The 26,643-nt window shown below is 40.5% G+C and overlaps 1 protein-coding gene and 1 long non-coding RNA gene across 19 annotated transcripts in view; one reads left to right on the forward strand and one right to left on the reverse strand.

Moving 5' to 3' along the window:
* ctnnd2b (catenin (cadherin-associated protein), delta 2b) overlaps nt 1–26,643 on the reverse strand; it is a 140,072-nt gene that overhangs the window by 34,604 nt on the left and 78,825 nt on the right. For 6 of the 18 annotated variants that reach the window (XM_034887606.1, XM_034887604.1, XM_034887617.1 and 3 more), the window contains 8 exons: nt 23,014–23,165; nt 22,498–22,671; nt 20,365–20,510; nt 19,276–19,526; nt 17,987–18,118; nt 15,275–15,587; nt 12,322–12,378; nt 2,478–2,610 (listed from right to left, as the gene is read on the reverse strand). In XM_034887606.1, the coding sequence (XP_034743497.1) occupies nt 2,478–2,610; nt 12,322–12,378; nt 15,275–15,587; nt 17,987–18,118; nt 19,276–19,526; nt 20,365–20,510; nt 22,498–22,671; nt 23,014–23,165 (1,358 nt within the window). The remainder of the gene's footprint in view (nt 1–2,477; nt 2,611–12,321; nt 12,379–15,274; nt 15,588–17,986; nt 18,119–19,275; nt 19,527–20,364; nt 20,511–22,497; nt 22,672–23,013; nt 23,166–26,643) is intronic. The other 12 variants (XM_034887620.1, XM_034887615.1, XM_034887613.1 and 9 more) reach the window with 5 other exon arrangements.
* On the forward strand, nt 9,773–18,619 carry LOC117954108. The gene is made up of 3 exons (XR_004658742.1): nt 9,773–9,783; nt 16,508–16,514; nt 18,408–18,619. It is a non-coding gene; the product is annotated as an uncharacterized LOC117954108 (long non-coding RNA).

Raw genomic sequence — 26,643 nt, forward strand, 5'->3', positions numbered from 1 at the left:
GAAGTACATACATAGATTTATAGAAATAAGTCATCATAATTTCATGAAATGTTGAAATGCCATCAGAAGGCCATATTTCTTTTGCAATTTATGAGAGAAGTCAGCACTTCCGAAAAACGGCGAGTTTACATCCCGGTGACGGGACCTGAGCTCCCATCACATTAAACCTCTTCCTGAAAAAGACCAGCCTGCATTGATTGATCAGCGTACTTCCTGTAAACTCCGGAGCCTCCACTTAGTGTTTCACTAGTTGAAGCTGGAGCTACTCGAACAAATTATATAGCAGGACTTTGTTCTGTGAAAAATCACCAATAAAGGCTTCTAAAACAAGTTTTACACAACCGGACATGTCCTAGCAGTGAAGTGAAAGGAGTTTGGGGAGAAATTACAAGAATCAGCCAAGATTACAGCTATGTTGCGTTACCATGTAGCGTTAGCTGGCTGCTTAATAGTTAGCAGTATGCTACCGTTAGATTGTAGTGGGACAAAGCAGCACTTTCTACCGTCAAAATCGCAGATATAGGCTTCTGAACCAAGAAGTACCCAATAGGACATGTTTCGGGCAGTAATGCGACCTGGAATTGGGGAGAATTTAACAACAATGGCAGACCAGATGATATTGTTTACTGCCGTTAGCCAAGTAGCGACTATTGTTAGCAGTGGACAGCAGTTAGCTAGCAAATAGACTAGAGTATAGCAGCCATTTGTACATTCAAAAGGTTTTAAACCAAATAATACATAAACAAAAAATGTTTCAGGAGTAATGTGACCTGGAATTCGGGAGAATTTGACGACACTGGCAGCCACCATGAGATATTTTAATGCCGTTATTATGTAGCTAGTTACATGTGACAATGTTAACACTGCAGTGGTTTAAAAACCCACTCCAGTCCAAACTTCTTGGAGCAGATGACCAATCATAGAAGGCTGGCTTAGAGTGGCATAAGATTTAGCAGAGATTAGGAAAAAACTGTTGAAACCGGAGATTTCAGAATAGGATTTGCCTAAAATATGTTATATGGCAAAGTTTACATGAAAATCACAACAGAATAAATCAAGCATATAACAGCTTTACAGTGCATCCAGTGCTCGGAGACTGAACCGGCAGTAGACCACATATCCCTCAGCCTCTCGTCTATTATTTCACCAGTTAGGCCTCTCTCAAGGGCGAAAAACAATCTGGCCTGTAGGTTGTAGTTTTAGCAGCCCTGCTTTAAATACTGGCATACTTCATTCTTCAACACAATTTCAACATCAGTCATCTTTCTCATCCGTCTCTCTCGCACTCTGTCCTTAATGCCTGTTGGCTGAGTGCTGTTTGAAGAACTTTGTTTTCCCTCAAATCCATCGTCTCCATAGCGATTAATGAGTTGGAAATGAGTTGAATGGAGTTGACATTGAAGAGACAAACGGGACAGTTTTCTCAGAGACGAGTGGTGAGTTCTCTTAAGGACAGAAAGATAGACTGCAAGGAACAGGGCTGTACTCAGAGTTGGGTTAAGAGTAATTATTAAGGAGTTAATACCATCAAAAATATAGTTTGGTGGAGCTCAGCATTCATGTGATGTCGGAATATCCTAAAAAATTGAGTTCCCAACTGGGAGAATTTCTACCAACTCCCCCTCAGGTCCAAACAATAACTTGGAGAGTTGTTGGAGTTGCAGAGTTGTATTAACTTTTTCATATTAGGCAGAACATGCGGGACTAAAGTAAATGTTGGGTTAATTGTAAGAAAATTCTTTATTAATTCAAGTATTGCTTATAAATCTGTTGCTTACATTAATATTAATATTGATTCGTAATATGGTATCAGGTTATCTGAATTTGTTAACCAAGGATTTTTTTTACAGTATGTGCATATTTATGGCATTTATGTTATATAAAATATATGTTGCATGTTGCTTGATTAATATTTCCAGATGTGAAAGACCCCCTGCATGGTTCTTCAGTCCTTGCTTTCGTACATGCACACCTGCAAACCTGTGTGATTACATCATTGCGACTGGCTCACGGACCCTGTGGCAAAAGCACTGTGGAAATGTTGTTGTTGTATCATTTCTCCATTGGTCTGTTGCATGACCATCAAAAACACCCACTCACTCTTTGTTAAGAACCCTTCTCCCCTGGAATTCCGCCTGTGGTATTTAAAGCACTGAACTATCCCATTTTAAAAAACTCAACAGCAGCGTAACTTTCCAAAAACAATGTTCAGCTGAACTTCAGCAGAAAAAAATCAAACATTGCAGCATTTTCTGCATTCCTATCTTCATACTAGAGGAAATAGTGGGAAAGTATTTTTCGTGTGTGCGTTTTGAATAAATTCTCTGACCCAAGGTATGCATGTGTGTGTGTGTGTGTGTGTGTGTGTGTGTGTGTGTGTGAAGGCAGATGGGTGAGTTAGGGTCAAGCAATGTTCAATTCAATCCTCTTTCTGAAAGCCCTATCTCTTGGTGTGGTTTCTCTTTAGAGATCAATACCTCAGATTTGATCTTGTTGTCTCCAAAGCACAGGTGCTGGAGGTAGGCAGCAGCGTTAGACTGGACTGATGGAAACTGATGTTGCAACATCTGGATCACCTCCGGCAGCTCTGGATCCCTCCAGCCAAACTCCCTGCAGAGACACAAAAAAGATAACACAGAATGTTGTCATGTGTGCAGAGATAGGTTTGTGTGTATGTGAGTGCATGTGGCTGAACCCGTTGCTAGGCAGCTTGACTTCCCACTGTAAGTCTGATTTAAAATGCTCACCAGAGAAAAAGAAAGACAGACAGAAGGCAAGGTTAGGAATACAATAAATACAGAGATTTGTATGTTTATTTTCTGTTTTAATTTAACTTTGTATTTACTGTCTGCCAGTGGTTGGAGAAGATATGATAGTGAGGACACACCAAGCTATACAGTGAGTTTGCTCACACACTGGTCCACATATATTATTATATTATTCTTAGTACTATTATAATGTCACTGCTACTACATTGAACATATCTATACATGTTGTTCATACATTGTTCCTATACAATGTTCATTGTTCACATGAATATACATAGCCATATTTATTCTGATCTTATAACACTGCAATATATGTCTTCTCCTGCCCATGCACGACCTGTCTATACTTTGTATATCACATAGCACTTTTATGCTTTTTTGTACTTCTGGCTAGACGCAAACTGCATTTTGTTGTCTTTGTACTTTGCACAAGCCCTGACCTCAACCCCATCCAACAACACTCTTGAACTGAAACACCAGCCACAAGCCTGCCCTTTTTACGAAAGCCATTGTCTGACGTCATTAAAGCTCATACTGAGGTAGAGAGCTGAGGTACTACACCTTAAGAGCTTCCCCCTGCTGTGATGAATCATTTCTTTTAACTGCCCCAACATCTTCAGCTTCAACATTTAACCTACGAGTGCTTTTGCCTAAAGGCATGCTCTAGGCAAAGACGCAAAGACGCACACACACACAAACACACACACACACACACACACACAAACGCACACACACACACACCAACCCTATACTGTGTGTCCTGTCCTATCCTGTGTGTGAGGGTGTGTGAAAGAAGATACACAGATGATTAACGTGAGAAAGATATGATGTGAGAGAATGAAGTCATGGTGAGGGATCAAGGGAGACGAGGGAGGTGGGGCTTATCGATGTAGATTATCTGTCGCCAACAGCAACAAAATATCACGTTTTCTGCCCACAATAGCATATGGACCAGTTCAAACTGGGGCTGGATCTTTTCTTTCCCATTTTTTGGGGAGGCGGGGGGGCACTACGTTTTATTCCCACATGTCATTAATTAACATTGCTGTTTATAAAAGTAGGGATATCCATGGATATTAAGTTGGCTAAAATAGCCATTACTTTGCCTTTGATACATTCTCCACGTTTGTTTTTGTTTTCTCAGAGTTGTGAGAGGCTTGGGCCGCATATAGAAGCCCGGTTTGCTCTGCTCTTATATAGAACCCGCTTCTCTTTTTGATGTATCTTATTCTTGATGCAGCATCCCTGTGGACATAATTTCAGCTCAGTCTAATTTAACATAAACATACAATCTCCGGATAGCACAGATATAAACACACATACACACCACTGAGCGCCGTAGGATAACTCAGTACAGAGCAGGCAAGCACACACACACACACACACACACACACACACACACACACACACACACACACACACACACACACACACACACACAATGCAGCACACTCAGATAGCAGTCAAACACACACACACATACACACCCATTGACTTGCCAACACGCCCAGCCATCAAAGGGTATGCAGAAGAGCCAAGATTAGAAAGCTTTTGTCTCTGAGTTTCATAATGGGGCAATGGGATAAACCCATTGCTTAGAAAATGGGGAAATTGAACAGAGAAATGTTTCAAAGGTTATTTTTTCTCACTCTCACTTTACTCTAAGTCCACTCTCTCTTCAACAATTTGCTTTTCTTTAGTGTTTTTTTTTTACTTTCTTGTCTTACATAATGTCTCTCTCTTTTTCTATTCCCACCTTGCTCCAGGCAATTTCCTATACGAACATGCATGCAACATTTGCATAATGTACATAATGGTGCGATAGACATACAGTACAGTAGCATACGCCTCCATAAATATGATCAGAGATGACATAACCTTGTTGAGGTCACCCTGTGGGTTAATTGGCCGATAATAAATCGAACGTTATGGCTGAACGAGCTGTCAGATGTGTGTGTATGTTTTTTTTATTTTTGTTTATACATTGTAATTAGAAAGTGGGACACTAGCAAGAACAACGCCTGTAGATATGAAGCTTCTTTAATAACTAGTAAACCAGAAAGCTTCATTTATCAGAGAAATATGTAATCGTTTGGTGAATCGTAAGGGTTTAAAAAAAACGGTACTTAACGTGAATACATTTTTATGCATTGTTGTACTTACACTTCAGTACATTTCATTTTATCCTTTTCTTGCCTGCAAATATTAACAACTATAGTTACTGAAGTTGATTTACAAATTGATATTTTACATACAAAACATACAGTAGGATCAGCTTATGAATACAGTAATACTTCAGTACTTTTACAAAAAGACAAAATGAGATTTAGAGCATGTTAAGTGTAATAGAGTATTTTATGTTGTGGTATTGTGAAAATAAAGTGAGATTAAAAGAGGTACTTATCCATATTCAGTGTATTTTCTACAGTGGTACAGGCTAGATAGTTTGGAGAAGTAGGCAGGAGTACTGACACAGAAGCTAAGCAATGTACTGCTGTGGACGGGGGCAGAAAACAAAAATCAATATCAGTTTAAGTGTACGCTATACTACGAATATTTTTACCGCTTTACCTTGCTATCAGACAGCCCTTACCGAATGGGAACTGACACCATTATATCCATATGCTCTCTTCAAAGCCACCATACTCCTTTGACAAAAACAATAATTTTACTTCGCAGACCACAGGAGTTGCTGCTCTAAAGTTGCCTCGATCAGTTAGTGTGTTGGGCGTCTTGCTGCGAAGCCTGCTTATTTATCAGTGTCTCTGTTCTGCTAAATCATGGCAAATGTTACTAATAGTCAAGGTGCATTTTGTGAAAAAAGCAGAGGGTGGGCATGTGATCACGCACAACAAAACAAAACATGCAAGAATTAAAGCCCCTTTCCAATACCATGGAGTTAGTGCTACTTGGCCCGCCACATGACGCTCACTTTTTCTGGCTAAACTTCCCTACCATGACCCCTGAAAGGAGCGTTATCTTATGGCGCCTGTAGCTGGCTCGCCCTCACCTAGTGGTGGTTAAACTGCCACTGCCGCCAATACACTCCGTAGCCGGTGTACCGGAACTCTGTGGTGGCTGAATACAACCAGCAACTGCCGCTCTGATTATTTCGTTCTATGACACTATGTGTTCACATTAAAGTGCTTTACCTAATTTAAAATCCTTCTATTTTTTGGGGGTTCTTGGATTGCTCAGTTGGAAGAGCAGGCACCCATGTATAGAGATTTACTCCTCGATGCAGCGGGCCAGGGTTTGACTCCGACATGCAACTCTTTGCTGCATGTCATTCGCCCTCTCTCTCCCCTTAGATGTCTTGTGTTGTCCTATCAAAAGAAAGGCTGAAAACGCCCCAAAAAATTTTAGGTCTATAATATTATCAGGTAAAGTAGCATTGATCACTTTGGTAAGTCTTTTTGTCCCCACCGGGGGTAAAAATAATTCTGGGATATATAAGACATAACAGGGTAAATCCCATGCATCCCCCTGGAAAATCCCAGCCTGCTAGCAGTACAACAAATGACAGCACAATTGAAGTTCTGTTTATAACTAAGGGTGAACAATGAAGCTTGAGTTCAAGTTGACCACGTCATGGTGCAGTAAACACCTCTCTAGATTCAGAATTATCAGGGATATCCACTTAACTCATAAACTCTGTAATTGTTTTAACTACAAGAGGACAAACTGCTCACAGGAAGATTTCAAATGAGTCTATTAACACTGATGTTTTCTCCATCCTTTTCTCAAAAGATGCAACTACTAAATTGGTGAAATGAGGTTGCGATCAAGCTTTAGGTCCATTACTGATCAAAACATCCCACAGTGATGTTACCGGCACATCAGTGGCTAAGGGGTAACCACTACTTGAAGACCAAAGTGGCACTTCTAGTAGCACTCTACAATAATGATTATACTCTCACTCTCTTTCTTTTTTTCTCATTGCGCCCATTGTTCTATCTCTCAGTCTTCTTCTAGAAGTGTGAGGTCAAAGTGAGGCCCACCCTCATGTGCCTGCAGACACAAATGCACACACACAAACAAGAAAGCACATAGACACACACACAAGTGGTACTTTATGCATACAATAGAATGGACAGTTCTGGCACAGAATATTTGACACCACACACACACACACTTATAAAAAACATACAAGTATGCTTCAGAGCACCAGAACAGGAAAAAACACCACTGTGCACACACATGTTGAAATGACATGTTGAAATGACAGGAGCTTTGACTAGGTGAGAAATAAACACAAACATACACAAACAGAACACACACACAATGACAGAGCCAGGGACTAGAATAGTTGTGGCCCCGGAGAGACAGCGACACATCACAGCGGATCAAACTCAACCCAAGGCCTCTGGCTGTGATGCTTCCCGGGGGCGCAAGCACACACGCACACACACACACACACACACACACACACACACACACACACACACACACACACACACACACACACAACAAGTGTTTTTGGACGCTCTAAAATTAATCTACTTACAGTTGCAGTGAAACTAAATGAAAAGGAGAGACTTTCTTCCTTTATTGTCTTTCTCGCCTGTGTGCCCGCTCCAGAAAAGAGTACTATAATGGATCATTCATTCACTAACTCTAGCCTGAAGCTGCGCTACTTTTTACTCAGCATTTCTCTCTCTCTTTCAATGTGTGTATGTGCGTTTCTCTCGTTCCAGAGACAAGGGATCACAGGGGGGTATGGTGCTCCCAGTCCCACACACTCTGCTTACACATCACAGCAGGATGAGCAAACACTACTGAGCCATCTGTGAACTTCAAGGCAAAATTGTGCACTTGGGCAATATTTGAATAATGTCTTAGTGTTGGAGTTAGGAAAACAATATGCAAAATATTTAAATAGCACTGCTGGAAAACATGACTTCTGTGTGTGTATTGGTGATTTCCATGGCCCTTGAGTGACCATAGATAATTACAAAAGATATTTAGCCTGAAAAGTGGAGCCTATTTCCAGTCTATTTATCCTCCCTCACATCCCTTGAAACTTCACAGGTGATATAACTAGCTTATCTTTATCAGCAAATATAATCATAATAAAAAAATGTGGCCTCAGAAAATAAATAAAAAGGTTCACAAAGCCAGGCCACAGTTGGCAGTCACTAGTTTAATTGTCTATATCCTTGGCGTTCCACTTCCTTCCGGTGCTGCATTCCGCCGGATGCGTATATTCCGTTTCCTTCCGCTTTCTTAGTGTTGTAATTTTAAATCCGGTGGATTTGTAAGGACTATGGTTAACTGTTCCTCAGATCTCTGCAGGATTAATTGAAACTAGCTAGAAAACTAGCTAGACTGATCATTTTGAGTTTTCTCTCGCACGGCTATTTTTTAGCGGCTCTGTGTGGAGTTTAGCAAAAAGTTAGTGTGGAACGATGGACCCTGCTCGCACTAAATGTGCGCAATCTTAAATACAAAACGCAAAGGGGAGCGACCAGGGACATCAACCAGCAGCTGATTTGACAACCGCGTCATGTGGGTCTGGCTTCTCCTGGTTTTCAAAACTGAGCATCAAGGCAGCTCATTCGGATTACGATCTCGTATTTTATGAAAATAGTTCACCGGAATGTGTTACTGACATCTTGAGCGAGAAATAGGTCATACAGTTGCCGGATGTGTCTGTTTTTCTGATCGACAAAAGTCAGTTTAATAGATTTTCGTCAGATTTTGAAAGGCGGCGAGCGGAGCCGGTAAGTGTTTTGACAAGTGTTCCTTTTGGGACAATACTAACCATCGAAAGTGGGCTCTACGACAGTAAGCGGTCAGTGGACATTAGCAGTGTACTGACAGTAGTATGCGGAATGAGCCAAAATGAACAGAGGGAAATACTGTCAAGAAGGAAAGGAGCATTGGTAAAGGATCTAAAAGAGGTGTATAATTTTATGTGTGAGAAAGATATTTAGTGAGTAATTTCCTCTCACAAAAATGTGCATCTGGCATATGTAAGTGTGCATGTGTGTATCTGTGTGTGACTATGAAACCCCCCAAGGGAGCCTAATGTTTCAAATGTGGACCCAGTGGACTGGGACAAAGTACTGACAAACTGTCAATCCACTCTTTGTTCCCAACCAGCCAGGTGGGCTATCTCACCTCACCACTTGTCTAGGTGTGGGAGTGTGTGTTTCTGTGCGATCAAGTCAACCACAGCCAAAACATTTACACCACAATACTGGATGCAGGCAAACCAACAATTAAACCCGGTAAATAAAGAAACAGTCTATGAATTATGTATTCAGAAAGCAGGGCGAGGCGCTGTAATGTGAGGGCTGCAGGCAGATGATGAGCACTGTGATAGCGGGCTGAAAGGAATTTCCTGTGAGTCAGGTTTTTTTGGGGAATAGAGCACTTTGAAACCAGAAGGCGAACTACGCCATTTGTGTCGTTGATATATTTGTGTGGGTTGCCACCATTGACGACTGCTGGGGTGGTGGTGGTGGTGGTGGGGTGAAATTGATGACTCATTCCCCGATAGACGGACAGAAATACAGACAAGTAGGGTCAACTTGGTGAGTGAATTGACATAAGACGAAGAAAGGAGGAAGGAATAAAGGAAGTAAAAAATAAGTTCAAATAAGGATGCTGACTCACTGTACTCACGTTTAAGTGAGACCTCCAACAACTTAAAAACGTGGCTAAAATTACAACAAAACATTACAGTGCATTTACAGGAAAGCATAACATGTAGATAATGAAATACCCTAACCCAGTGCTGCATTGGTTGGTATCACAAAACATACAGACCTCAGACAAGCAGCAACAGACCAACAGGGATAAGTCTATTTTTTTAGAATTTCTTTACCATGCTTTTATTTTGAAACTTTGGTTTAAATGGGTGTAAAACATTTAACATAGCCTGTCAAGTTAAACAAGTATTTAATCTATATCCACAGTTCAAATTGCTGGTATTGGACTGTTGAATAAACACATTTTTTTAGTAACTGATGATTGCTAACTGGCTACTGAGGATTTTCAAATGTATTCTGTTGTCAAGAGCAACCTTCTGTTCTACTTCTTTTGTAGACTTTTAACAGGACTGGCTGCCTCAAGGTAACTGAATCGTACAGAACAAAAGGTCTGCAAACTTATAGATCCAGAAATTTCTGTTTTAACTCTTAACATTTGCACTGTAAAATTGTCTTTTTTCACAGGAAACTTTATTGCATTGAGGAAGCACCAGTGAAATACTGTGCATTCATAGAATAGATTTCAGTTTCATAATATTTAAAATATAAAAACTGAACAACAAACCCAATCAGTTCAATCAAAACCAGTTATATTTTAAACCCACCTTGTCCTCAATGTGGGACTGAGGTTAGAGTGAGAAAATGAATGAATAGAAATACAAAGAGAGACTGAGGCAAAGAGAAAATTAGAGAACGAAAAAGAAAAGTGTGTGTATATGTTTGTGTTGCCCAGACAGCGTGTGTGTGCGTTTGAGGGTGTAATGGCATGGCTGACTGACTGGCCCACTGAGGCTGGAAGAGATGAACGAAAGGTCAGGAGATGTCAGGCAAAGCAGAGAAATACACACCACATGGAGTCCATCTCAACCCTGTGACTGAATATGGATCAGAGATTCTTACTGGGCTCATGAGCATGAAATAAAAAGAGGCATTTTCATGATCCGGTCGGATCCTGTCTAGCACAAAATCTTTCTTTTTGTTAGTGGAAACGTTTCCATAAATTATTGGCAGCCTGAAGGGGGAAACGCATTGGAGTACATAAGAGGCTGTCTCCACAGTAGCGCACATGATTTGCAAGATTGTGCCAGTGTGTAGCTACACAACTCAGCTGACACACAGGATAAAGGTACCATAAAGGAGCCAGCTTAAGGCGGTTGGAAATGGCCACACTTCCAGTTATCATCTCTTTACAAGGCTGATTTCTTTCTCCACATAGTCTATCCACTCCATTTCATCAGAGACATTAGAGGAAACTTTGAAACAGTGTTAATTTTGAAAACAATGTAAAAAACCTTTGTAAACAACCTTTTTTCCAATACAACAACTAAAACCTGACTAAAATTATTAGTTACCTTTGATCAAAAACTACAATGTCATTGATTACAATTTTCATAAATGAATAACAAAAAACTGATCATGTCAAATACAAATGGAATAAAGAAGTGTATTTCAGCCTTTTCATAAACAGCCTGCACCCAGCCCGGAAAATGAAAAAAATAGAGTTCCTGATTGGTAAAACATATATCCTTTTCGTTGCCTAAATCACTTCCTCAGAAATTGGTTTTGCTGCATGACCTGTTTCATAACAAAGCAACATTTATTTTAGAAATGTTTTATATCTGCCAGTATTGTTAGAAAAATGTATTTCTCTGCTAGTATTGTTAGCTTATGTCTTGTTTCATCTAGGTGTTGTTAGCTAAAGTTACGTCTGTGCTAGTACTGTTAGCCAATGTTATGTTTCTGCAAATATTGTTTGCTAATGTTATGTCTCTGCTAGTATTGTTGGTTAATGTTATTTTTCAGACATTGTTAAGTTATGTTGTGTCTCTGCTGTACTACCACAAATCCCATTGCTTCATCTGTTAGTTTTGTTAGCTAACGTTGTGTCTCTGCCAGCATTTGTTGTTAGCTAATGTTATGTTTCTGCGAATATTGTTAGCTAATGTTACGTCTAATAGTATGTTTCTGACATTGCTAGCTAATGTTATGACTCATTCAGTATTTATTGTTAGCTAATGCTGTGTTTCTACCAATATTGTAATGTTGTTTTTCTAGTAGGCCTACTATTGTTGGCTAATTTTTCTGCCAGTTGTGCCTGTATTGTCAGCTAATATTATGTGTCTTGCCAGTATTCTCAGCTTATGTAACAGTTTTATTGGTTTGAAAATATTGATTAATGATAATGATTCACAGACAAGTTCAACCACACTTCCGCTAAAATTAGTCAATAAGCAGCAACAAAAAACTGGGACAAACTACGAAAATGTAGTTTGTCCCAGTTGCGTTTTAAACTGGGCATCTACATGAATACAATAGCTACAGAGCAAATTCAGATATCGCCAGGACAGAAAATGGAGACAAATGAATGATTCAACAGATATAAATGAATGGATGGAGGGATCTATGGATAGCCAAAAGGAGAGAATGAGTAATATTTACAATCTAAAAACAATTTACAATTTGGAAATAAGAGATCAGTAATTTCAAATTAGTTAATTCAATTAGTCATGTACCTTAAAACTGATTTGATTGTTTTTTTAACTGCTTTCTTAATGTTTTCAGGTCTCAGAGGATGCCATTCTAATGTTATAGCATAATTAAATGCAAAGTGCTCTTGAAAGCCAGCACTAGATGTAGTCTACAATTTATGATGCTAAAATAAAAGTGATTCTTTGTTTTATAAAGCACTAAATGGGTGACAATACAAATGGGAGATGGCATGTGGCCGTTAACATTAACATCTGGATAGTGTCATATAGAGAAGATGGAAAGATTCAGTGAATGAGACAAAGGTAAGATAGATAGACAGAATATGTATAAATAAATAGTTGGATTACTTTGTCATTCTTTGCTCGGCTTGATTTTGATTCCACACAAGGAATTCAGGGTCGTACCTATCGAGGGGGGACAGGCAGAGAGAAACAAGAGAGATGTATTTGTTGGCTGTCTGGCAACAAATTATTCAATAACCGTCATAATAGTGATGATTAGTAAATAGAAATCATTATGTAGCGACTAGACTAGTCTTTCTCTCTCAACATTTGGTTATCAGGCAATGGTGGAGCAGGTGGGCAGGGTGAAGTACATGCATTTAGAGCGGGTGGTGGGGAGATGGTGGATATGTCAGGTAAAGAGAGGGTCGCGTGATCAAACAAACTGGGTGCTGCCTTGTTCTTTGCACATTCATACACCAAATTGGAGGTTTAGGTCATGGCTGGTGCTGCATAGTGCAAGAGTATGTTCGAAACCTTCAGATACTCACAGCCAATTATCACTGTACTTTCAGACAGCGAGCAGAAAATCGGATTAACCCTAGGTTAAAAACAACCAGGTTTACCTGTGAGTTTACAAGGTCTTGTGCAGAGTACATACCATACTACAGACCTAATGTCCTTGTTAAACCATATATATGTCATTTATTTAAACAATGCCTCTTCTCTCATCGGTGTCATCCTTTTTTAAATGCATCAAGTTATTACATGGTTGACTGGTTAGTCAACAAGGCTGTTGATCATAGATGGCAAAATCCACCATGTGTAATTCATTTGAATATCTCGGTGTGATTGAAAATGACTAGCTCTTATCTCTGAAAAGCAGGACTTGTACCAGTAAAGCTAAATGGCGAGTAAATGACAAGCTAAGCTGTTAAGCCTGTTATGTGTAGGTTCAATTTAAACAATATTTAAATATCTATCTATATATATATATATGTGTGTGTGTATTTAGCAACTACTTTTTCTAGCATTACTGAGGTGGCAAGTGGAGATTAATGGTTGCTCACTTGAAATTGTTTTAATAAAAAACTGAAGCTACAGTTATATACTCTGTATTAATTTTAATTATATTTTTTTAATCCAAGAATTTAGTCATTAAAAGTTCAGTCTTCTTAATATGCTGCTAGTTTCTGATAACTCAATCATGAAATACACATAGATTATGCCCAAGTAAGACTTGTGGCTATTGTACTTTGAATTATTGTGGTGTTAGCACTTAAGAGCTACGTAACCAATTGGACAATATCCGACAAACTGGGTGTGGTTGTTTAAAGGATAAACACTGTTGTTTAAACGCTGGTGACAGTCTACATTTTTCTTGTTGAAGATAAATCCCATGAAAAGACCAAAACCAAAAATATAATTGGATCTTATTACCAAAACCGTGTATGTCTTGTTCCTCTTTGCCAAAGACCTCCGGTTTCTGACGTACATCTGAAACTCACATTCACTGTCCTGTTGCTGTAAAGACCAACTAGAGTACCAAATGCGGGTTCATCAGCAGACCAAAAAAGCAAACAATGAAAAACAATTTCATTGTTTGAAATGTGTCTTCAGCAGAAAGACAAATGGTCTTGAGGCTCTGTGCCACAGACACGGTAGGGAAGCCGAAAAGCTCTGAGAGATGGATTAACACTTTGTTAGTTTTGGTCTCTTTACAGGAGTTGTTTAAACAAATATTAGGAATATGAAAAGGCCTTTTCAAACAATTCCTCTCAAACAGCAGTTTAGTAAGCTTTTAACATTAAAACTTGACAGCTGCAGGAATGTATAAATATAATCTAAAGTTAAAGGGACCCTCCCTTTAACGTAATTTGGACAACAAGCTACTCGAATAGCACTGTCTCATTCATACAGGGCAAGCACTGACTGTGCATGTTGTGAAGGTAGAGCAAAATGCCATGCATCACAAGTCAGTCCTTTGAATGTAGCAGTGCAGATGTGTGGATGCTGGAAGCTACACAACAATGATGCTGGAGCTCAAGATTGAACAAACAGACAAAGTGAGTGCAATGTGCACAAAGAAATAAACACTTGGACAATGGGTGAAAGAAAGAGCAATGCCAACAACAACAAAAGTCACTTATCCTTACGACACAGAAAGATGTCCTTGTGCTTCCAAATGTTAATGTACAATAAGCAATTTAGCACAAAGGGACTTCTATTTCTATTAGAGATATTACATTGAAGTAAATTTTGTAACGAGGCAGCTTCTAGCTGTGATATTATGCCCATGCAGTCATTAGTCAGAAAAAAAGAGGCTAAAAAAGAAAAATCCAAGACACAAATGGAATAGTGATTCAAACTTGATTGTAAGTAGGACAAAATTATGAAAAAAACAGCTATTCCACTGTCCGTGTCTCCCTCTTACTCTTTTCTTGTCTGTCTATCTGTCTGTCTGTCTGTCTGTCTGTCTGTCACTGTCTCTCTCTCGCTCACTCACTCTCTCGCTCTCTCTCTCTCTCTCTCACACCCTTGTTCGTAGACAGCGCTCTCTTGGTCTAAATGTAGACTTCATGTACTTTCCGCATTAACTGTGTTAACCCAATGCACAGAATGCGACTGACTGTCACTGATAGAAAGGCATTCCACTCCTGATAGCGAAAGCAAACTTATAAATTGGACCAAGAGGTGTGCGCAGGCCTTTATACGGCAGTGTGAACAAGCCCCAACACCAGGAAAACTAGAAAGGACAGTGAAAAATGTGGCGTGATGTGTTCCTCATACTAAAGCCCAGATTCAATCAGTCAAATCCTGACAGTCAATTCTTATTAGAGGTTCTCCAAACTGTTTGGTGTCACCATGTTACACTTTGAAACGTTGACACTCTTTTGAAGACTGCTCTCTTTCAATCTTAATGTCTCCAGTTTATTGATAATAATTGCATAATTATGTTTAATTTGGTGAATCTGGCCATCAGTAGGTTCAGAGGAAGTGGGAAGGGACGAAGGAACAAAGGGCTTTATTAAACAGCCAGAGCTGATTCAACATAAATACATGTTAAGTTTTTCCTCACCTTGGGTCCTTCTGAATACTGTCCACTGATGGAGACCGGCCCAGAACGGCCTCAGGGGGGAGGGCGGGGCCCGACTTGCTGTAAGGCGACTCGGTGGACGGGCAGAACTGCAGAGTACGGTATGGGTTGGCGTAGTCAGCTGCCCCACTTCCTGCGGCGAAGCTGCCTCTCTGGAAGGTGGCGGTGGCGCTCTGGCTTCCCGTTCGCTGCAAGGGGATTGGGTCGACACCAGGGGAAGGCGGGGCTAAAGCAGGATGAGGAGCGTAAGGAAAGAGCAGATAGTTGAGGACCTCTTGGTACAATTGGTTCACCACTGGGTTTTGTTGAAGCCGAGGAGGGCCAGGGAGCAGGGCAAGAAGAAATCAAAACCAAACACGAACGCCAACATAAGGATGCACGTACACATAGACACAATGGAGAAAAAAAGCAACAACACCAGCAGCAATGGAATAAAACAGCACAGAAGAAAAAAGCAGAGAAGAAGGAAGAAAAAAAATTAAAATAATAAAACACTCATACCTAGGGCTTAAAGACATATGGCAAACTCCAGTAAAAACTCAACAGATGGCATAATTTAAGCTGAAAAGGTAGACTCACAAAATGATCAGTAGAGAAATATAATTTGAAAAAACAACAACAACAACAACAACAGAGAGAAGCAATGAAATCAAACAGGCATACAAAAACTAGAGGTAAACAAACACATAAAATGTGCAGGCACCTGCAAAGAGTCTTGGCGATGACGATTAAACCATAAGGTATGACCTTAAGAGCATAGCCAGATTACCAGGGTTACTAGATTAACATGCTCGGAGATGTGCCCCCTCTGAATCTCCACTCTCTGTGTTGAAGTATTACTTAAAGCTTCTATAATTCCGGTTTATATTCTGGTATATCAAGTATTTACAGTTAATTGGAAACTAATTGCCACACAGTGAGGGTTTGGGGCCCCAGCACAGTCTATGGCTGGTAGTCTAGCCTTGATGGAAAGACATCAACACATAATTACAAACTTCCTTTGTCAGTCTCAAACAGAGAGAGAATTTGTCTTTTTGTTAAACAGCAGCTAGGAAACAATTTGGTCATGACAGTAAACAGACTTACACCAGCTCGCTCTGCTGGGCTGGGTTGGGCTGGGTCCTGTGTGTGAGTGGGTGGGTGTGTTTGTGTGTGTGTTTTTATGTGTGTGTGTTGTGTTTTGTTGTGTGCATGACAGAACAGGAGCTTAATGAGCCTGAGTGTCAGACCCTCAGCAACTACATGCATGCAGGTGTATGCAGATATGGCGTGTGTTACAATTACAATGGTGATGAGTGTCTGACAGGTGGGTGGGTTCACTCTACTCTAAAATTATATTAAATACATAGACAGAGACACTTTCTTTCCTTCTAATACACTAATACACCTACACCTACCTCTTCCTTCTGTACACACACACACACACACACACATAGATCCACACTCATTGCCTTACTCTCTCACCTCAGATGGATTCAGCAGCGCCTTCAATGTTTCTGCCATCTGAGTGATAATGTGTGTGTGTTGTGATGTGATTCAAAGTCAGGTGTGTTATCTGCTTGTTTTCCAACTTGCTTGTTTGTTATCTTGAAACTATTTGAATTAACCTTGAAACATGCTTCAATAGCTACTTTATGTTTCACAGTAATAAAAAGGCTAGATGGAAAAGAATCTGACAATCAGAGGGCCGCTGTCATGACTTCCTTTCACCGACACAAAGCTGGAGATGATTGAGTTAGTTTGATGTGTCAAAGTGACCTATCAGTGTGCCCGGGGAGCCAGCATCACCAACGCTTTAATTAATAAGATGTTTCTCTCATATTTGGGATAAAAAGGTGTGAAAAAAAAAATTCTATTCTTTGGGTGTATTTCTCTTGACAGCAACATGCATTTTCCCACACAACATGACAACATTTTAGGACACGGTTGATTTGCTTTGATTTCAAAGCACCCAAGCTAACGCCCATGGGATTAATTGAGATTAATTTTCAGCCTTGAAACTAATTAGTTAACAGACTGTGACTGAGAGACAAATTGCCATTGAGACCCCAATTGGATTTGCCTACCTGATCTGGTAAATAGCGCTACATGATGAGATGGGGCAAGAAAATCCCTTCTGCACAGCAGCCTTTAATACAACATCATTTAAAAAAACACCATCTTCTAACTCAACCAGACTTTTACTGTTCTACCTCTCGGTATGCTAATAAACAGTATTTCTTTGACCCATCTTGTATTCAGTGTCTTGTTTTACTCACAGCTTTTTAAATTTAGAAGGTGCAGTGGGTAATTTACAGCATGCTGCAGCTATTTATGAATTTGGACTATTTGAAGCACATATCTATGTTTACAGTCTCGGTCTGACCAACTCCAAGTGTTACTATCTGTCCCCTCCAGCTACCTTTTCAGTGCCACTCTATTAAGTAACCTTTATAATGTATCCATTAGTTACATCTGAAGGCTTTATTAATGGTTCATTAGTCATTGACTAATGCTTTATAGAACAGTTATAAGCAATGAGGACCAACAACTACAGTAATTCCTGCCTATGAAATGTTTGCTTTCTGCTCAGAGGTTCTCCTCAACACCTCCTTTCTGCTCCCATTGCATTCTGGGATACAGTTTTGTTGAGTCTGTAGTTGTACAAAGTCCTTTACATCTTAAACAAGCCTTCATATGCCCATGTCAGCTTACCTTGTCCTCTAAGGTTGGGTTTGGTGTAGACTCGGTCTTCGTAGATGGGGTCGATGTGGTGTTCAGGAGACTGCAGGGGTCGGAGCTCGGCGCCCAGGTGACTGTGCTGGCTGCTGTAGGAACCTCTGGAGCCTGGAACACAGTTGAAATGGACGTTAGATATACTTACAGATGGATAGAAAGGTGGGTGGATGAATAACTATAGATACATTTAGGTCAGGTCAATCTCTTCCTTTGAATCACTCCTTAAAACTCACATTTAAAAAAAAGCAGTTATGTTTTGATCACTTTACATTCCACGACCACCGTGAGCAGATTTGCCTAATTCAGGGACCAAGGGCAAATATATTGCTGTTGGACCCTTGTTAATTCCAAGTTCCCTTCAAGTACAGTCCACACAGATCACTAGGGTGTACTGCAGATTGGGTTGGGTATTGTTGTTTTTTCTCCGATAGTGGTGCTAAAACTTTTTACAATAACTTTTAATCCACCACAAGGCTTACTAGTTTCAAGTGAACAAACAGTCTGTGTTATTTTTCTGACAACAGCAGCTGCACACTGCTTAATGTCCCCCTGTTGGAATCCTTCAGTGAAATACAGACACCCTTTAGACCGTTTAGCTGTCAACATTTTGCATTTTAATCCTGTTTAATCCAGCTGCTAGCTAATGGTAGGCTAACATTAACCTTAAGTGTTAAAGAGATGGTTTGGAGTAATTTCACCCTGGGGTCCTTTGCACCATCACCTCGAGCCAAATAACCCCCCAGAAGTTTTTTTCCCTTTGACAAACATTGGGCAAGTTAGCGCTATCAGCTGAATGGTTTAGTGCAGGCGGTAATGGAACCAACTGTGTATCTAGTAAATACAAACAGTACAAATAGGTTATGTACAGGAGTTAACTAGCACTTTCCTGATTGCTACTCCTCTCTGCTGCTAGCGCTGCTTTAGCGTAGGAGGTGAAAGTCCTGTGTTGTTTGACCCATGCACCACCCCAACCAACCTCCTTACACGGATTTTTGGCATTAAATAATACTCGCTATTGTAATCACGCTATAACCACGAAACATGCTTCCCATTTGAATACATTTTTTTAAAAATCGTCCTCAGCAACACGAAAAAAAAACTCTGTATCATTGTACACAATTCCATAGATTAAATAACGTGATTTTTTCACAAACTGCCATGAGACCTGGTAAGCCAAACAGGACTATTCCCAAAAATGGATACAAGACAAAATGCATTTCACACATAAACAAATACAAAAAAGGTAATAATAAATGTGTCTTGACCTCTACCTGCCAGGCTACCAGGCCTTTGCAGGGTTGCGTTGGCATACAGCTCGTGGGAAATCTTGTAACCGTCTGCTCCGATGTGATGCAGCATACGCTTGGTGGGTGACAGGGTGGCGTAGCTACCCACCACTGAGCTCAGCTGGTGGATGGGCGACGAGGTGTGGTTTCCCCCTGGGGAGGCTGCCATAGGAAGGGGGGAGGAGGAGCCAGCGGCACCAGATGCTACCATGTTGATGGGCGATGAGGTGCTGCAGGAGGAGGAAATTCGGTTTCATTTGGGATTTTTGTCACATTAAAATTTTTGTGTCAGGAATGAACATTCCGCACAATCATGTAAAACTAAGTCCCGTTAAAGACTAATATCATAACAGACATGGGAACTAGGGAATTAGTTTACTAGTTGTAGGCAGTACTATTCAGCCTAAGACTAAAACAGAAAGCCTGCAATAAACACTGGGGGTGTGGCACCAAGACGTGTGTGTTTTCTATGAAGGGAGGCACTAATACAAAATATTCTGTTGAGTTGCAATATGGGAAGTACAGCATTTTTGGATCTTGATCAATCTTAAGGACTAACATTTCTGCTGCTGTGATTTCAACCATCCTATTTTCTCTTTCTTGCATGTTTGAGAAAAGTGTAGCACTAAAATCTAATCAGAGACTAGACCTGTGTTCTAGCTTTATTCATGCAACCACATTTATACTATATTCAGGAAAACATTTGTGCTAAATCTGTTGTACTGCTTGTTGCAGCACTACTTAAATTGGTTTCAGCCCATTTTCATTCCAAGGCAGGCTAAGGTATGATAAAGTACAATGAAAAACTACGTACGTATTAGTCCTAGTCTAACATTACTTATACGTTTAAAAGCAAGGCCTTTGTATTGTGATACAGACTGCAGGCTGTGGTGTTTTTATACCCAGAAATCTTAGCACCAGTTGAAGTAATTGTTTCATTATTAGTACTGATCAGCAGATATATTCCTTAGTGCTTTGGAACCAGTAAAAGTCTTGTTTCTTATGTGTGATATGCTCCAAACATTAAGCCATTATTAAATCCACTGGTCAGACTGAAGTTGAACCAACCTGTAGGACTTGGCAAGTCGGCTGGGTGACTGTTTTGGCGAAGACACCCTCTGTAGTGTGGCGTAGCTGGGCATGTCAGAGGAGGCAGATCCCAGGCGCTGCAGCTTGGTAGGAGATCCCACCGCCTGCAGAGGGGAGCTCACACGCTGTAATAGAGGAGTTGTACTATATTAAAGGGGAATGTCACTCACTTTAAATATTCATCCACTCTTCTTGTTCATATCATTATTTTCAGAAAGATGAACAACTCCCCCTGGAGCTGGATAACCAGAGAGCAGAGACTCTAATCTGTGGTAACATCCCGATAAAGGGGCTTGGAGTTATCAGGCCAAACATAAAGGGACAACTGAACTTTAATAACCAAACCCGACTGCGGGCAATGGGCCGTCAAATGAAGTTCCCTCAGAATTCCAAACATGCTACATTTTGCTACAACGGGAGAAATACGCTGGAGATACATCTGTAAGCTCTTGCAGTTACAGAGCAAAAGGTGCCATTTTTAACACTCCATTAATTTAGATGAGTGGCATCAAGATGTGCTGAAGTGAGGATGCTGAGGATGCATTGGAACGGTGCCGGTAAATTCGTTTAAAGGAATTCAAAGACATAATTAACACTGTGTTCTCAAAATCTCCAAACTCAGAGTCCAATATCTATCGCAGTGCAGCAGAAGAAGCAATAAAAGAGTAAATCATCACAAAAAAGGCCAGAATTGAATACAGGTTTGGTGCATTGTGGCTGCCCTGCTGACAGACCTAACAAGAGAAACTGCCTGCAGCTCTCATAAGCCCATTCAACTAATAGCAAGAAAGATGCAGGACAAGTTATTTCTTCACTTGCTACCACAAAAGCAGTAATGTTGCTCAGATGAAGAGCTGGCACGGTTTGGCTACCACAGCAGTAAACACTGAGCTATCATGTGTTTGTAGGAGTACAAAACAGTCAAATTTAACTACTACTTTAGTTGTGAAGTAGTCAAGAAAAATATGTGTGAGATGCAAGTTCACTCAATAGATCAGTAAACAATTATCTTACAGTATTGTTTTAGTGGTTTACAGATTTTTTACATCTGCAAACAAAGCACAAAGGAGGTGGCCGTAACTGCTATGCTGCATTTGTGTGTTGGTTGAATTTTTCTGTAGCCTGGGACTTGCATATACTGTAAGACAATCATGGATTTGAATTTCCTTTTAAGCCTGGGAAGAAAAACTTGATCAAAAAGGTGTGGACATGATAAGAATTCATGGGGGTTACCTTGTAGTTTTCTTAAAGAAATACACCACCAAGACTCTATTAAATGGCCACTGCATTTTGAACGTGGCTGTGAAAATGTTGTAGCTAAGTCCCTTACTAGACACAGTTAATTCAAGAAACACATCTGTACCATTGTCTAATCTAACAAACATCAACCACCAAAGTTGTGATAAATGCTGATGTAACCTAACCTTCACAATGGATTCTAGTGCTGATCCGGACTGTAGAAAAAAATCTAAATGTATCAAACTACTAATGCAGCAAGATCCACTTCTTGGACTTTATTCAACAGTATATTCTGATAAAAATACACTATTTCCACTATGCCTTTGTAGCTCGGAATCTCTGCTGGAAGTAGCTTTTTAGCAATTCATTGGCGTTCGGCATACTGAGCACATGGATCAAAAGCAGAGAAGTGCTTTATTTTGCAGGAGAAATTTGAGAGGTTTCTTTGGATGTTTTGATGCTTTGTTGCCGTGATATTGTACTTGTTGTGAATCCAAGCTAACTATAACTGCAAGGGAGTACAAACTTTAAAGGAGGACTATGCAGTTTTTTAGCTTAATTTACCTTAACTAAACAGCTTTGGAATCATTGGAATGGTTAGATGTCATTTTCGAGTTGAATGGTGGTCGTCTCTACCCTAGTGCCTGTGAGCGGGAAAACAACCTTTGCAACTTTTGCTGGACTAAGCGTCAAGAAGTATCCCGTGATATCAGGTCTCGCAATATAAAAAAGAATTGCTTCACGGCACTAAACACATATGCCCATTCAGGAACTGGCTAACAAGGTAGCGAGTCTTTTCAGAGTTTTTCATACTATTGTCATGGCTGAGATGGCAAAAAAGAAAAAAGATGTCTTCTGGGATTTGTAGTGTACCTGTGCAGGCAAGGTAGCACAGGAGTAATACATGGGAGGTCCAGTGGGTGCAGTGCCGATCTCAGTGGGCATGTGGAAGGCGCTGCCATGGGCCTGCTGGGCATATACGTCTCTCTGGGACTGGGAGGGGGAGTCAGTTCCCACTAAGTGGGCAGCTGCACGGCTCAACGTCACCTAGTGAGGACAGAGTGTGGAGAAATATGAGAGAGGGGAGGACAAGAAGGGGTCAAGCAGAAGGAGAAGGACAGAAGGATAGATGTAGATGGAAAAAGATGGGGGGGGACGGAGAGGAAGAGGACAAGGTTGGACAAAGAAAGAGACATGGGGGTGAGAAAGATTGAGGCAGGAGAGGCATGAAGTAGTGCAGAAATGTGAATAAAGTGAGGGAGGGTAAAAAAGCAGAGCGATGGACAAAGAAAGAAATGAAGGAGGGATGTTGACACGTTTAAAATAAAAATAAAAACATTTAAGGGAAAAAAAGCTTTCTGATTAGTTGTATAAAAAAGAAAAGGGCACCTGGTTGTAGCTGTGAACAGCCCCTCCGACATGCCCGCTGCGGCCTGTGATCGATTCCCCAACTGCCAGCCCTTGGTTACTATGGTAACCAGCTGCTGCATAGGCATCCTGGTGGTGGAGCTGCAAAGCGCTTTGGGACAGAAGTCCTTGTCCTGATGGGAAAAACAGGAAAGGACGAGAAACATTAAGAAAGCATTAAAGGACAATGAGGGCGTGTGCACTTAACAAAATACATGGGGGGGGGGGGGGGGGGGGGGGGTCCACCTTAAGAAGTGATTTCACTCCGGTCAAGGTGCTTTCTTTTAACTGTTTTTAACAGTCCGTATTTGTGTAAAAATGTATTGTGTTCATGGCCATGAAGACGTTTTGTAACACAGTTCACATCCCACAGTACACAATGTATTTTTCTTTTTTATGGGAAAAGAATGAATGTGTTTTACAACACATATTACTGCCTAGGTTTGCAACAGCCCCTGAAATGAAGAGAAGAAAGAGAAGACTAAAAGCTGGAATAGACTAAGATATTCAAAGACACCCATTTGCTTTTTATCCACCGTGTTATTGCGGCCTCTCTCCACTCTTTTCCTCTCATGCTCTGTGACCCTTAAATATCACTCTGTTCCTGACCTCCATTTAAAACACACTCTGTCTCTTTCCTTTTAAATCTCTCTGCCTCTATCACTTCCTTATTGCTCTCTATTACCCGTCTTTCCCTTTCTCCACTCCATATTTCTCTGTGCAAGCAGGAGGAGCAGAGAGGGGCATCAATGTGTTAGAATGAGGCTAATAATACACAAAGTCACTCATCGATGTACTGAAATAATCAGGTCTCTGTTAAGAGCGTAAGATGTGCCTTTATATGTGATTAAGGCAGATAGGTAAAGGAATAGTTTGAACTTCAAAAATGTCAAACTAGAGCTTTAAACAATCCATGTACAGTATCTGTGGAGAACTGGTGCAAGTGTATTTCTGGTTCTTGGAGCAGAGCTGCTACCAATTTATTATATCACACCAGTATTTTTGACAATAAAATGTCTGAGAACAAATAATTATTTTCAATGGAAGCACTGCATTGAGTTATTTGCGTGGAAAGGCAAAGTGATCAGCACAAAGCTTTCATAGACAAAGACAAAGACTTCGTGACAGTGTTGACCTTTGAGGGAACAGAGAACCGGAGGGTCATAATTAGAGAAAGACAACATACTTGCTGTGTCTAAATGTCAGATTTTATTTAGTCTATATCCTTGAAGTTCCACTTCCGGGACTGCTCTGTTGCCACCGGAAAATCCACCGGATTTCACTCATTTAGGCCGGATAGATAGATTTAGATATCCGTTGCCTTGGGCTTCCTTTGTGCTGGCCTTTCCAACTCTGGTTGATTTATGAGGACTTAAGTTAGCTGCTCCCCAGATCTCTGCAGGGTAAATCCAGACAGCTAGCTAGAATATCTGTCAAATCAGAGTTTTCTGTTGCACAACTAAAACAGCTTTTTAAAGTGCGCATTGTCCACCAAAACAAGTTCCTTCCCGACGTTTGCAGCGGCAACGGGGCTCTGACCGGTACCTAGCGTCACCCATGACAACTGTGATTGGTTTAAAGAAATGCCAATAAACCAGAACATGTTTTTCTCCCATCTTGGAATGCTGTGTGGAATAGCCAGACGTTGCGACAGTTTTGAACCGCAACCATTACATTCTCTGTTTTCGACAGGAGGTCTAGAGTTCCTGCCACCGCAAGTGGCGCTGATTTATAAGACGCTCCTGTCAATCGTGGCTAGGAACAACAAACGGCTTATTTACTTGTATGGTTTGGGGGACTTGTTGATAAGTTGATACATTTATCATGTTTCTTTTTCTCATTTTGTGAAATATAGCCAATGACTGAGCATGGTCCTTGGCTCAATACACATCTTCTACACTTTTGGAATGTCATCTGTCAGCTAGTAGTTAAAATGAAAGTGTGAGAATCACTGATACACTGCTGTGTAACACCTCTCAGTGGACCCGTTTTCCATTACCACAACTGTTTTACTCTGTTACTTTTACGTTTAATTTTCATCTAAAATCTTCCAAAGACCAGTCGACCAGAGTCCAGCTGGCCAATCCTACAATGAGCTACCACTAAGCTGAAATTAGTCAGTTGGTCAATAGTAGCGTTTCAGGTTATAAATCACATTGCACTTTCTAATCACATTTCTTGTGAAATGCATTAGATCATTTGAGGAGGACAGTACTCTTATTGAAATCGGATGTGCCTCATCAACAACTTTAATGACAGACATAAAACCCGTTTTTACCCAAATGTTCCTACAAACATGTCGTCTCCGGGTAGCAGTTTTTTGCAGTAACACAAGAATGCACTCCGCTTTTACCACTGCTACATCTGTCTGGCTTTCTGTCAAACAACTCACTGCACTGGAGAATAACCTTACTACATTATATCAGCTCTAAATAGACCTATACATTCCTAGCGCTCGGCATTTGTGGTCTCAAAGGAGTTCTTGAGCTGTCCTCCATCAACAGTGGCTATCCCTTTAATCTCCTCTGATGTCACTTTTTTTGCCAGCGGTCTAAGAAACAAAACAAGAACAGCGCATGACACAAGCAGACACTTTCCTTGTTTGTGATAAATAAACAGAAGAGACTGAGAAATCATAGCTTGCCAGTGGTCAATATAAACTGCATGGGAGAGATAAAGTCAGCAGCTAACGGCAAATGGAGTCACTCTGGATAAGCGCATTGGAAAAATAAGGCTTGACTAAAGTGAAAAGTCACTTAAAAGTAAAGTGAATGGCTCCTGTAGGCAGTGCAGCTGGTGATTGTGCATTATTAAAATGGGATAATAAACTAAGAGTGCTGAGTGAGTTTACTAGATCAAGGCCTCCATGTCCAATATAGACTTATCTTTGCTGAGTACACACATCCATGCACACATGGGCATACAAAATAATAATGCAATGGAAGAATTTGTACCCTGCCCTTGTTTCAGATGGATTCACACACATCTCGCACACATGCACACAAACCCAGATGTGTGTGCAAAGCCAGGGACTGTTGTCCACATTTTTTGTTTGCCACTTTAGGAGTGTTTTATGTGGGTATTGGAGCCTTTGGGGAAGTAAAGGGCCTCATAAATACATTATCACTCAGATGGCAGAAACACTGAAGCTGAATCCATCTGAGGGGAGAGAGTAAGGGGATGAGTGTGGATATATATATATATATATATATGTGTGTGTGTGTGTGTGTGTGTACATAAGAAAGAGGTAGGGTTGTAGTAGAAAGAAAAAAATTGAGTGCTATAAGAGGATCTCTGTCTATATATTTAATAATGTTTTAGAGTCGAGTGAACACACCCTCATGTCTCAGTCACTCATAAATATTGTGATACACGCCACATCTGCATACACCTGCATGCATGTAGTTGCAGAGGGTTTTGAAACTGATAGACCTTCTCAGGCTCATTAATCTCCTCATTTATCTTCCTTATGTACATACACACACAACACACACACAACACACACACACAGTTGACTGGATTTTATCCTGCATCATGACCAGCGTTCTCTATTGACACATTTTAATATTGAATCAGTCGTCTATACTTAGATATCCATTGGAGGCATTTGCA

The sequence above is a fragment of the Etheostoma cragini genome, chromosome 12, assembly GCF_013103735.1.
Source record: "Etheostoma cragini isolate CJK2018 chromosome 12, CSU_Ecrag_1.0, whole genome shotgun sequence".
NCBI classification, from domain to species: domain Eukaryota; kingdom Metazoa; phylum Chordata; class Actinopteri; order Perciformes; family Percidae; genus Etheostoma; species Etheostoma cragini.